This window comes from Erinaceus europaeus, chromosome 16, assembly GCF_950295315.1.
Source record: "Erinaceus europaeus chromosome 16, mEriEur2.1, whole genome shotgun sequence".
Classification (NCBI taxonomy): domain Eukaryota; kingdom Metazoa; phylum Chordata; class Mammalia; order Eulipotyphla; family Erinaceidae; genus Erinaceus; species Erinaceus europaeus.
Window position 1 is genome coordinate 57,715,023 of NC_080177.1, and position 14,034 is coordinate 57,729,056.

The following is a 14,034-nucleotide window of genomic DNA, read 5'->3' on the forward strand; positions in this document are numbered from 1 at the left end:
TTCAGTTAAAAGGGCATTGAGTACCCAACTGTATCATGTAACAGTTAAAAAGGATAAAGTATTTTATAGTTTTAATTTTAATCACTTCAGTTGATATTGATCTTAAAATAAACTGGATTATCAAAGAGATGTTGGAAACATTTTTCCTTGGTTTGTCTTAATAATATACTGAAAATGACTAGTCCACTGAGTTCCTGAGGTGATAAACATTCTTTCAATCCTCACTGAAATCATAATTATTCTGAGAAATCTTTCTATGGGTGACATATAAATATAAATATTCTAATACCTATTTACTTACTGTCAATACACATAATTTTAGAAATAAAAATATAATACAATCATCTGATATACTATTTTACTGCTTATTATTTTGTTTTTATTTATTAGAACATTAAAGTATTTGTAGAAGACATATGTTTATGTTTAAATATTCATCATGATTTTCTTTCCAAATTCTAGGACTAGCTATTATAAAATAAATACATTGTTATTTATAAGATAAGTCTGTACCATAAATTCTTTGCACCACAATTTTGACAATGTCTTAGTAGTTCCATGAATTTTAAGTGAAAACTATGATATTATTTAACATGATTCTAGCTATTTGAGTAAATATTAAACACAGCCATCAAATAACAGAAAAGCAAAGTAATTAGTCTAAACAATATTAGGTGGACATCCAGGATCCAATACGCTGGTTGAACAGTCTTTTAATAGCTGACTTCATTTCTTGGTTCCTCAGAGTATAAATAATTGGGTTAAGAAGGGGAGTGATTACCGAGTAAAACACAGAAAGAAACTTATCTACAGAGTAACTACTAAATGGGAAAGCATAGATGAAAGTAGCTGGGCCGAAGAAGAGAGTTACCACTGTAATATGAGCAGATAATGTGGACACAGCCTTCGAAGATGCACTGGAGGAGTGCTTCCAGATAGTGACCAGCATGACAACATAGGACATAAGCAAGAGAAGGAAACAGATCAGGGACAGAAGTCCACTGTTTGCAATCACCAAGAGCTCTAGACTATAGGTCTCAGTGCAGGCAAGCTTGATGACCAGGGGTAGGTCACAGAAAATGCTGTCTACAACATTGGGGCCACAGAAAGGTAAACCCACTGTGAAAATCATCTGGCTTGTAGTGTGTAGTAAGCCAATTGTCCATGCAAGTAGTAGGAACACAATGAGCACCCTGCGACTCATAATGGTCTTGTAGTGCAAAGGTCTGCATATGGCAAAATACCTGTCCACCGCCATAGCTATCAGAAGAGACATCTCTGCACCCCCAAAGAAGTGCATAAAAAACATCTGGGCCATGCAGCCCCACCAAGAGATAGTCTTGTGTTTTCTCAGGAAATCTGCAATTACTTTGGGTGTTGCCACAGAGGAAAGACATAAGTCAAAAAATGATAAATTTGCCAGAAAGAAATACATAGGGGAATGAAGACGGTTATCAAATATCACAGATATCACAATGAGAAAGTTTCCTACTACAATGGCTACATAGACAAGAAAGAAAATCACAAAAAAGAATATTTGAATTTCTCGAGAACTGGAAAGCCCCAGCAAGATGAATTCTGAAATAGTTGATCTGTTATTCAGGAAATCCATTCATTATTTCACATGAGTTATTCAGAAAGTATCTAAAAGAGGGAAATACAGGAAGTTATATAGATAGTAAAGCCAGCCATTTTTAAAGCAAATTACTTCTTATTCAGAGAAACAGTACTATCACATAGATGATCTCACCATTTTACTATTGGAGATGCTTCACAGAGTCACAAGTCTACTGGGAATGGAGGCAACTAAATAAAATTGTATCGTGGTTAGTAGGAACAAATTCATTTAGACACCGAGAAAACTTATTTGCCTTCCTATACAACTCCTTGTCAGACTGTACATAAATATTTTATCAGAATGACAAGAGAGCTTGGAAAAACATCAGTGAAATAGATTTTTAGTTTTGCAGGTCTTGGGATACATATAAAGACATTTTATCACCCTCCCCAATGTGCATAAAAACATATGTCAAAAAAATTTTTAAAAAACATATCTGTCATTTAAAATTATTAAAAACTTACCCAAATTAGTTAGTGTTCATTATGCTTCCTGGAAAAAAACTAGTTATATATGGTAGTTTATTGGACCCATAAGTTTGAACCTGACATAGCAATATAATTCACTGAGACCAAAACCAATTTCTAAGGATTAAGGTTTTATCCCTAAATAATGCAAAATTGTAGATGCTTTTTTCACATATTGCCTAAAGTTGTAGTTATGTGGTCAGACGAATAAGTGCATCCCTGGGTGTATTATTTATTATACAGTTGTTGAAACTGGATTAAATTACAATATTTATTTTTCTTTTTGATGCATATATTTTCACATATAATGAGTACATAGAAATGCTGAAAAATTGGAAGACTACAAACTAGTGAAGGTTGCCACAGTAGTTTTGCTCAACTTCTCCCTGAAAGAGGATCAAAAAGTAGGTGAATTATTAGCCTACAAATCTACACTGAAGAAAAAAAAACATAATGTCCTGTTTTAACAGTTATATTGTCTTTCATTTTAGAGCTACTTGACCCCCAGTGACCTAAGTTTATTTGCAATATTTTTTCTCTAAGGTTCATATAACCTTGAATTTTTTCACAATGAAATTAAATCTAATCCTGGATCATGATGGCAGAAAGAGGATCTAATTGGGGTAGTATTGTTATGTGGAAACATCATACATGTACAAAATATTGTATTTTAGTGTCAACTGTAAATCATTAATCCCCCAGTAAAGAAATTTAAAAGAACACTGCTGAATATGGGCCCCAGATCAAATCGATGGGGTTTACAGTTAAATAGTATTCTCTAATTCCATCCCAGGTGGTTCACTTTCTAACAAAGTCCTAGATATAGACCAGGTTCTGTGAGAGAGAGCATATGTTCACACATACCCATAAACTAGTGCAAAATATATACCCGAAAGCAAAAGTACACTAGAGTTTGCAGTGAGTACCCCCCCTAACACTTCCTCTCCACTAGTCCAAGCTTTGGGTCCATGATTGCTCAACAATATGTTTGGCTTTGTATGTTAACTCTTTTTTCAGCCACCAAGTTCCAGATGCCATCAGGATGCCAGCCAGGCTTCCCTGGACTGAAGACCCCATCAATGTGTCCTGGAGCTCTGCTTCCCCAGAGACACACCCTACTAGGGAAAGAGAGAGGCAGACTGGGAGTATGGACCGACCAGTCAATGTCCATGTTCAGCGAGGAAGCAATTACAGAAGCCAGACCTTCCACCCTCTGCAACCCACAACGACCCTGGGTCCATGCTCCCAGAGGGATAGAGAATGGGAAAGCTATCAGGGGAGGGGATTGGATATGGGGATTGGTTGGTGGGAATTGTGTGGAGTTGTACCCCTCCTACCCTATGGTTTTGTTAATTTATCCTTTCTTAAATAAAAAATAAATTAAATATATATATATTTATATACTTTTCCCATATTTAGGAGCTACTCTCTTCCCTGACCCAGCTTTCTAGTCCTTTTCCCAACTATGACACCATCTCCCCCAGACAATAACCTGAGTCCACCTGCATTTATATGTCAGGCACAGGCAAAAACTAGTAAAGTCATGGGCCCCTTGGAATATACCTAAAATAGACCTACTAGCTTTTTCCAAAATGGGGACCACAAATCTTCATCTGCAATATTCGCCTTTAGGTTCAGGATTAGTCAACAACATGTTCTGCTTTATACCTTAACTCTTTTTCAGCCACCAAGTTTCTGATGCTACCATGATGCCAAATGGACTTCCTGGGCCTCCACAAATGTGTCCTGGAGCCCCACCTCCCCAGAACCTTGCCCCACTAGGGATAGAAAGAGTCAGGCTGGAAGTATGGATGGAACTGTCAGTGCCCATGTTTAACAGGGAAGCAATTACAGAAGCCAGACCTCCCACCTTCTGCACCCCACAATGATCCTGGGTCCATACTCCCAGAGAGATAAAGAATAGGGAAGCTGTCAAGGGAGAAGATTGGATATGGAGTTCTGGGGGGTGGGCACTGTGTGGAAATGTACCCCCCTTATCTTAAAGTCTTGTCAATATTTCCATTTTATAAATAAAAATTCAAAAAGAAAAAGAAACTAGAAAGAAAGAAATTAAAAAATTAAGTCAAAGACATTGTGATACTGACTGAGATAGACTGGCCTAACTTAAATGAAGTTAAAAACTGCACACATTTAAAGGGAATAGGTTAGTGAGTAACCTATAAGTGTCTGCTTATTCCAGATCTCTCCATTCAGCTCATTTTATAATTGCATTTTTAGGTTTGTTCTAGGATTGCTGTTCTCTGGTCCTTTGTGAAAATTTTACTGGCGCTTAAATTCAGACCAATTTTTATTGAAAGGAAAACGAAATATATGTAATTTTGAGGTGAATATTTTAACTTCTCATTACACACATTAAAACTTAAATTTAAACAATACAAATAGTTAATTAGGATGGCTTTTAATTACATGTCTTTCACTATGTATTACTACTGTCAGTAACACTTGTCTTTTATCATAAGTGGTCCAAAAATCTAACAATTGTATTTGACAGCATCAAAAAATTTTTAAAAATCTCTTTGTTTCACAAGAAAATAAAATGCAAATCTTTAATAGTTCTTATTTATTTATATGAATCTTAACTTTATTGTGCTCCAGACCATTGCCTTCAGATCATACTTTGCTCTTAACTATAACCCCAACTTTTTCTAAAATATGTGATTTTGTGAAATATGCAGCTAAGTCAATTTGGATGTACTCAAGAACATGGCAAATTTAGAGTTCTAGACAAGGAGATTTCACTCAATGGTTTACAGTTTAGAATAAATTCACTAAAAACTGGTCTTTTTCAGACTTCACTCACAAGAAAATAAAATATCCTTTTATGATTCTCTTCACAAAAATGTCAGTATTTTCTCAGTGATGACATTCTACATTTTTCTAACATGAATTGGGTATTTTATTCTTGCAGTAGTATTGATTATATATCTTTAAAGATAATTGCATACCTAATAACAACTAATACTGCATAATTATATTATGCAGTATTTCAAAGAATAAAATCATTCAATCTGGTCATTATAACCAAATAATCTAAATACACTTAGATTCTTTTCACTAAGAGTGGCATATTTGGCTTGTTTTGTCGGATTATCTTGGAATAGTGATTTTCATACTTTGTTTCACTTGCAGCAAAATCATGCATGCTCCAGGTTCATGTTCTCCTCTCAGCATTTGTACTCTGTCATTTATGAGCACATTAGTATTATTAAAGAAAGCAATAGATGATAGAAATATATGACAAGGGAGCCTGGCAGTAGCGCAGCAGGTTAAGTGCACGTGGCGCAAAGCACAAGGACCTGGCCTAAGGATCCCAGTTCCAGCTCCCAGATCCCCACCTGCAGGGGGGGTCGCTTCACAAGCCGTGAAGCAGGTCTACAGGTGTCTATCTTTCTCTCCCTCTCTCTGTCTCCCCCTCATCTCTCCATTTCTCTCTGCTCTATCCAACAACAACAACAACTACAACAATAAAAAGGCAACAAAAAGAGAAAATGAATAATAAATAATTTAAAAATATTTTTTAAAAAGTATGACAAATGTGGCATTTAGGTAAAATAACATACCAGGATTATAACCTACCAATTAGTAGTTGAATTGTATCAACATGAAATCCTAGGTGCTCAGCCTTCACCACCCAGTGATTTATTTTCTGCTTTGAGCTTCAAAAGATCACAGTATATAAATGATCCCTTGGTGGGAAGCTTAAAGAAGAAAACTCACTTTACTGTTAAGAAATTCCTTAGAGACAATGAAAAAGTAATTAAAGCAGTTTAAATTAATATATGATATTGCTGAAAAAGAGATATCATTTTTAACCAGTCAAATTGGTGGCATTTTAAAGATAAGTGTATTCTATATAAATACATCAACATAATCTATTAAAAACTGTTCTTGTATCAGAAGAGAAAACACAAGTAGAACTTGAACTGGAGTTGGTGTATTACACCAAAGTAAAAGACTCTAGGATGGTGGGGAGGAGAGTATAGGTCCAAAAAGGATGACAGAGGACCTAGTGGGGATTGTATTGTTATGTGGAAAACTGAGAAATGTTATTCATATACAAACTATTGCATTTACTGTCAACTGTAAAACATTAATCCCTCAATTTAAAAAAAAACTGTTCTTGTCTCATCAATCTTTCCTTGAACAGTATCTATCTTTTTCTTCTCCCTTTTCACATTTTAAAGTTATTTATATTTCTATAGCTTGTGTTTCTAGGTCTATTTTACTCATTGATAGTTAAATGCTTCCTGTTTCATTTTCTGTGGCATTCTTTTTAGTAACTCTTGCAAGGCAGGTCTGATAATGGCAAACTCCTTTAGTTTTTGTCTGTCTAGTATTGATTTGATTGATCCTTCATGTTTTATCTATGGTTTTGCAATCTAAAGTATGTGTAGCTGTCAGTTGTTGCCTTTTAACAACCTGAATAAGCTATTTACTCTCTGCTAGACTCCATGGTCTCTGCTGAAAAGTCTCAGGCAAATCTGACTGTGCTGCCTTTATAAGTCACATTCTTCTTTTTCCTGGAAGCTTGCAAGTTTTTTTTGTTCATTTGTCTTGACTTTTGATAGTTTCACAATGATGTGTCTTGGTCTATTTAAGTTTAGCAGTTTGGGATTTCTCTCTGTTTACTGAACATATATATCCTAACCACATCCTCTATAATTGAATTTTTCTACTATTATTTTTTTAATGTGGCTTCAGTTTCCTTTTTTTCTCATCTCTTTCTAAAACCCTTATAATTCTGACATCTGCTTTTCTAATAGAGTCTTCAATGTTTTGAAAAGTTGCCTCATTGTTCCTAACCCTTTTTCTCTTTATACTTTTAAGTGAAAGAGTGTGGTGATTTTGTTTTCTATTCCAGATGTTCTCTTTTATATGGTAAGTTTATTTTTCTGACTTTCTATTTAAGCCTGAAATATACTCAAAATGTCATTTATACCCTTGAGCTCTGATTTCATGTCCTCCATTTTCCTATCCAGTGAGTCTTTGAAATTATGTAATTCTTTCTTAATTCATTTCTCCATTTTAACTTGAGAGTTTTGTATTTCTTCAAATTCTCGTGACAAAATATTTCCTAAATTCTTTCTCTGACAGATCTTCTGAATCTGTATCATTAAGTGCCTAGTAATAATTTTCTACAGCCAATGTTTTTCTAGTTTTACCCACCTACTTCAGTCCCTGTTGATAGTGGTGGTGCTGGATTCTGTTTTGTATGTGAGTTTCAGAGACAGAAAAGGAGTTTTGAAGACATAGTATTATGGCTCCTGATGTCCATTAACAGAACCCTGTCTAAGGATGGGAGACAGGTTCCTACATCTCCTTCTTCTTTTCCAGACTATTTCCTGTAGAACTTTAAACCTTTAAGTAGAACTCTCCTGTGAGGTTTAAATCACTTTTCCAACTGCAGAATAATCTGATCCCATTCACCAGGATCTCTATGGGTTTTGGGATACCTTAGAGTTTGGTTGACTTCCCTGCTGTTACAAGAATAATTCAATTTCCTGGTTCCTCCAAATGGTTCCTTGGGATTAACCCAAGAACCTGTGATTTCTGCAATTCTAAAAAGCAGTCCCATCGTTCTTTTTCAAAATCATTCTGTTGCTGAGTGGTTCCATGCAGACTCTTTAAATCCCTCAGGAGGATTTGAAGCCATTGGAATTATGGCACTCACCAGCAATATCTTGCCAGTTTTCTGCTTCAGTCTGCTTCAGTTGTCTTCCTGTTCCTGTTGTCCACATGCAAACACTAACCTTCAGATAGTGATGTTTTATGCTTTACCATAAATCCTAGTTGTACTCTGATAAAATTGATTGAGTCATTTCAATATATTTGTTTTCTGGGGAAGAGCCAAATTCCTGAGATTAAGTCACTACAGCTCCACCCTGGAAGTCCCATGTTTAAGTTTTGAAAAGTGTTCTCCATAGTCTTTTATATGTCTGAGAAAGTCTTCATTTTTCTCTTATACTTGAATGTCATTTTGTAGGATAAAAATATATATGACTGGCAATTCAAGTCTTTTAGCACCTTGAATATGTCATTCCACTCCTGAACTACAGAGTTTTTACTAATAAGTCTGATGAGACTCTGATCATACCACTTTAAATATTAAATATTTATATTAAATATTTTTCTCTAGTAGCTTCTAATAATTTTTCTTTGTCCTCAACTTCTAATAATTTTATAATGATGTGTATTAGAGTAGATCATTTTGGATTTAAGAATTTGGGTGTTTTTTACTGCTTCAAAGGACACCATCCATAGAAGCAAAGCCCACAGAGTAGGAGAAAATATTTGCAAATCATATATCTGATAAGGATAATAATTAAGAATATATAAAGGACTCTTATAATCCAACAATGGAGAAAGACAAGCTTGACTTGAACAAAAGATTCCACAAATGTTTGTCCAGGGAAGATATATAATTAACAAACAGGAATAGAAAATGATACTCAACATTCTTATTCATTATGGAAATGCAAATAAATAGCATAATGATAGAACACTTCACAGCAATTAGAGTAGCCGCTATAAATGAGAAGAGAAAATGAATGTTGGTGGGGATGTGGGAAAATCAAAATTCTTGTGCATTGCTGGTATGAATGGAGAATGATAGAATTCCAGTGGAAGCATATACATTCTGCTTGAAAATAAAGTCACCATACGGTCACTAGAGGGACTTAAGGCAGAGTATCAAAGAGAGGGAGAGAGAGAAAGAGAGATTCGCATACCTGTGCTCATTGTCACATCCTTTACAATAAGTGGAAACAACCAAGTGCCCATCACTGGGTCTATGGAGAAAGAAAATATGGTGCATACATGTAATCAGATATTATTTGACATTAGAAAGGAAAGGTATGGGAGTCATGGAGTAGCGCAGCGGTTAAGCGCATGTAGCGCAAAGCACAAGGACAGGCATAAGGATCCGGGTTTGAGCCCCTGGCTCCCCACCTGCAGGGGAGTCGCTTCACAGGCAGTGAAGCAAGTCTGCAGGTGTCAAAAAAAAGAAAAAAAAAAGAAAAGGAAAGGTTGCCGGGCTGGCTAGCTTCTCGGACTGGAGACAGACGACCAGGGAACTCACGGCTGAGCTGGGAAGCAGTATCTCTTTATTCATGTGGAACGCATCACAATCTAAGCTACCTAAACTATCTATAATCACAATCTTGTCCTTATATATATATACTCGCCAAGGAGGGTGGAAACAGGAGAGGGTGGAGCGAAAAGAGACTGGTGCAAATCAGGGTGACTATGAGAGGGGGCGGAGCAAAAAGACATCGTGAACCAAGAAAAAAAAAAAAAAAAAGAATTTGGGTGTTTTTTCTTTTACAAATTTTCAGTATCTGGGTAATTTGGATATTTTTCCAAGATTGCTTCTTTGAATATGGTCTCTGGCCCCTGATCACTTTCTTATCCTTCTGGATATCCCTTTATTCTTATATTTAATTTTACTTTTATGTTTGATATTTCTTGGAGCGCTCCTTCATTTTTCCTAACCTTTTTTCCCTATATGTTCTTCTATTTTAGAAATTATAATCATTTCACTCTCTAATTCTGAAATTCTCTACTCAGCAAAATAGAGTCTGTTTTTAAGGTTTTCAAATTAAGTCTGCATTCCATTCAAAATGTACTCTATAACTCTGAAGCTTTGCTTCAAGCTCTCAGTCTCTTTGGTAAAAAAATTATACACTTTATTTTTATCTTGAACCTACATCTGAAGGTTGAAAGTTTGTTTCTGTGAGTCTCCTCATGATGATTTTTCTAAATTCCTTATCTAAAAATTCCACCAGTTTTATAACTTTGTAGATTTCTATTGAGAACTCACTTGCTCTAGAAATGTCCCTAGAATTAAGAGCTTTGCATTTTTCTCTGTTTACATATAGAAAGTCTTCTGTTATTGACCATATAACAACTATGGCTATAGTTCTGGATTTCTACTTTGTTTAGGAGTTGTTGTAGGAGGAAGAGAGACATATTGAACCAATATGATATCTCTTTGCTTACTGCTTGCAAGGCACAAATTCTGGTTAGGTGGTTCCAGCCTCCACTCATCTTTTTATTTATTTATTTATTTATTTATTTATTTAAGAAAGGATAAATTGGGAGTTGGGCAGTGGAGCAGCGGGTTAAGCACACGTGGCGCAAAGTGCGAGGACCAGCACAAGGATCCTGGTTCCAGCCCCCAGCTCCCCACCTGCAGGGGAGTCGCTTCACAGGCGGTGAAACAGGTCTGCAGGTGTCTGTCTATCTTTCTCTTCCCCTCTCTGTCTTCCCCTCCTCTTTCGATTTCTCTCTGTCCTGTCCAACAACAGTGACAGCGATGGCGACAACAACAAGGGCAACAAAATGGGGGCGAATATAATAATAATAAATTAAAAATTAAAAAACAAAAAAAAGAAAGGATAAATTAACAAACCCATAGGGTAGGAGGGTTACAACTCCACACAATTCCCACCGCCCAATCTCCATATCCCATCCCCTCCCCTGATAGCTTTCCCATTCTCTAGCCCTCTGGGAGCATGGACCCAAGGTCGTTGTGGGTTGCAGAAGGTGGAAGGTCTGGCTTCTGTAATTGCTTCCCCGCTGAACATGGGCGTTGACTGGTCGGTCCATACTCCCAGTCTGCCTCTCTCTTTCCCTAGTAGGGTGTGTCTCTGGGGAAGCTGAGCTCCAGGACACATTGGTGGGGTCTTTAGTCCAGGGAAGCCTGGCCAGCATCCTGATGGCATCTGGAACCTGGTGACTCAAAAAAGAGTTAACATACAAAGCCAAGCAAATTGTTGAGCAATCATGGACCCAAAGCTTGGACTAGTGGAGAGGAAGTGTTAGGGGGGTACTCACTGCAAACTCTAGTGTACTTCTGCTTTCAGGTATATATTTTGCTGTAGTTTATGCATACTTGTGAACATATGCTCTCTCTCACAGAAACTGGTGTATATCTAGGTTTTGGGACTTTGTTAGAAAGTGAACCACCGATTTATATGTCTACATTTTGCTAGCAGTGTACATAAACACCATTCCCACCACCAAAGGATTGTGACCCATCCCTCCCGCCCACTCCCAGCCCCCATTGGCCCAGGAAGCTGCATGTCTACCCCTCACCACTGGGTTTTTACTTTGGTGCCCTACTTACAATTTGATCAGGTCCTGCGTTTAGTTAATTAATATGAGAGGAGGAAAATCAATTGTATGTCTCAAAGTTTCTCAAAAGACAAACTGAATCTTTTTAATATATAGGCTATGTATTTGATATGCGGACTCTCTCAAAAGCCTAGACCAAGTAGATTAGAAGCATCCAATAGCACAGCTATATACAAGATACTGGATACTGTACAGCAAACCATAACAAAGGGACTTTTCAAAGTTAACCCAATTAACAAATAATGTGATGATAATATTAACTATCGATTGTCTTTTTGAACCCTAAGACAGCAGGATCCTCACATCTCCACTATAGAGCCCCTACCTCCCCAGTCCTGAAACCCTTGGATAGGACCCACTTTCCCGTATGCATCTCCCAATCCAAACCAAATAATATTGCTTCCGCCGATCACAACCTAACCAAAGCAACGATTGCCACCTCAAGATGCTTCACCTCAGACTGTATCCAGAGACATCACATGTGGAATGACAACCCTTCAGCTTCATTACTCGGGTGAGACCTTTCCTTTTATAGTACACTCTAATTTCATCTCAGGTAGTTCACTTTCTAACAAAGTCCCATAACCTAGATATACACCAGTTTCTGTGAGAGAGAGCTTATGTGCACACGTATCCATAAACTACTGCAAAATATATACCTGAAAGCAGAAGTACACTAGAGTTTGCAGTGAGTACCTCCCTAACACTTCCTCTCCACTATTCCAAGCTTGGGATCCATGATTGCTCAACAAATTGTTTGGCTTCATATGTTAACTCTCTTTTCAATCACCAGGTTCCAGATGCCACCAGGATGCTGGCCAGGCTTCCCTGGATTGAAGACCCCACCAATGTGTCCTGGAGCTCAGCTTCCCCAGAGACTTACCCTACTAGGGAAAGAGAGAGGCAGACTGGGAGTATGGACCGACCAGTCAACGCCCATGTTCAGCAGGGAAGCAATTACAGAAGCCAGACCTTCTACCTTCTGCAACCCTCAACGACCCTGGGTCCATGCTCCCAGAGGGCTAGAGAATGGGAAAGCTATCATGGGAGGGGGTGGGTTATGGGGATTGGGTGGTGGGAATTGTGTGGAGTTGTACCCCTCCTACCTTATTTTTTTGTTCATTAATCCTTTCTTAAATAAAAAATTAAAAAAAAAAAGAAAGTGAACCACCTGGGATGTAATTAGGGAATACTATGAAAGGAAAGGTCTCACCCCAGTAGTGAAGCTGAAGGGTTGTCTTTCCACACCTGAAGTCTCTGGACACAGTGTGAGCTGAAGCATGTTGAGGTGGCAATCGTTGTGTTGGTTAGGTTGTGATCGGCAGATGCAATATTATTTGATATGGATTGGGAGAGGCATACGGGAAAGTGGGCCCTATCCAAGGGTTCCAGGACTGGGGGAAGTAGAGGCTCTATAGTGGAGATGTGAGGTTCCTGCTGTCTTAGGGTTCAAAAAGACAATGGATAGTTAATGTTATCATCACATTGTTTGGTAATTGGGTTAACTTTAAAAAGTCCTTTTGTTATGGTTTGCTGTACAGTACCCAGTATCTTGTATATAGCTGTGCCATTGGTTGCTTCTGATCTACTTGGTCTAGGCTTTTGAGAGAGTCCCCATATCAAATACACAGCCTATATAATAAAAAGACTCAGTCTGTGTTTTAAAAACTTCTAGACATACAATTAATTTTCGCCCTCTCATATGAATTAACTAGTGATTTATATAACTACACTTTACTAGGAGTGTACATAAACACCATTCCCACCACCAAAAGACTGTGACCCATCACTCCCACCCACTCCCGCCCCCCACTGGCCCAGGAAGCTGCATGTCTACCCCTCAACACAGGGTTATTACTTTGGTGCCCTACTTACAATTTAGTCAGGTCCTGCTTTTAGTTTCCCTTTCAGGTCTTCTTACTCAACTTCTGTTGATGAGTTGGATCACCCCATACTCATCTTTATCTTTCTGACTTAGCTCACTTAACATAATTCCTTCTAGCTCTGTCCAAGATGGGTCAGAGAAGGTGGGTTCATTGTTCTTGATAGCTGCATAGTTCCACTCATCTTTTTACAGAGTCCCCAGTGTGGACACAAATTCTTCCACAAACTTAAGAGGTCAGTAGAGTTACTTTTCCATAATGGAAAAGTAGAGTTACTTTTCCATAGATACTACTACAAAACAAAATATTAGTGAAACTGAAGACAAGGAGATAGAAATATATAATTTGAAACACAAAGAAAATTTTAATTTTTTATTATACAAATTATTTTAATAGGTAAATAATTATGCAAAAGAAGAAATAATGCCATTTTATTGTGCATTTATTATTCCAATATAGTTATAGATGTTACATACATAACATCACAACACAAAATCTGAAAGGAAGTTAATGGATGACTGACAATCTGACAATCTGTTTTGTAATTATTTTGTTTTTTTCCAGCTTTATCCTTAGAGACCTGGTTACTATGTTATAACTTCCTTATCTAGTACTTGGAAATACATAACACTAAAGTAAAAGTGATAAGTTAAAATGTATTAATGTGCTTATAACTAAATTAAAAAACAGAAAACAATATATAAATAAGAAGTCAATATAATAATAAATTTACATCACTGAATGTTATAACATAGTAACCATGTCTCTAAGGATAAAGTTGGAAAAAAACAAACTAATTACAAAACAGATTGTCAGATTGGGCCAAACCATATGATTATTGGTGATTAATATTCACAGTTTAATAACTTGATTTAATGCAGATCCAGTATTTTATATTTGGTACAAGTAA

The 14,034-nt window shown here is 36.9% G+C and overlaps 1 protein-coding gene across 1 annotated transcript; it reads right to left on the reverse strand.

Annotated features, from left to right (window-relative positions):
* Nucleotides 1-670: 670 nt before the first annotated feature.
* Nucleotides 671-3,326, reverse strand: LOC103127966 (olfactory receptor 4K13-like). Its single transcript, XM_060174190.1, has 2 exons — nt 3,310-3,326; nt 671-1,592 (listed from the first exon to the last, which is right to left on the reverse strand). Exons 1-2 carry the CDS (start codon nt 3,324-3,326, stop codon nt 671-673), a joined length of 939 nt encoding a protein of 312 aa, XP_060030173.1.
* Nucleotides 3,327-14,034: the final 10,708 nt, after the last annotated feature.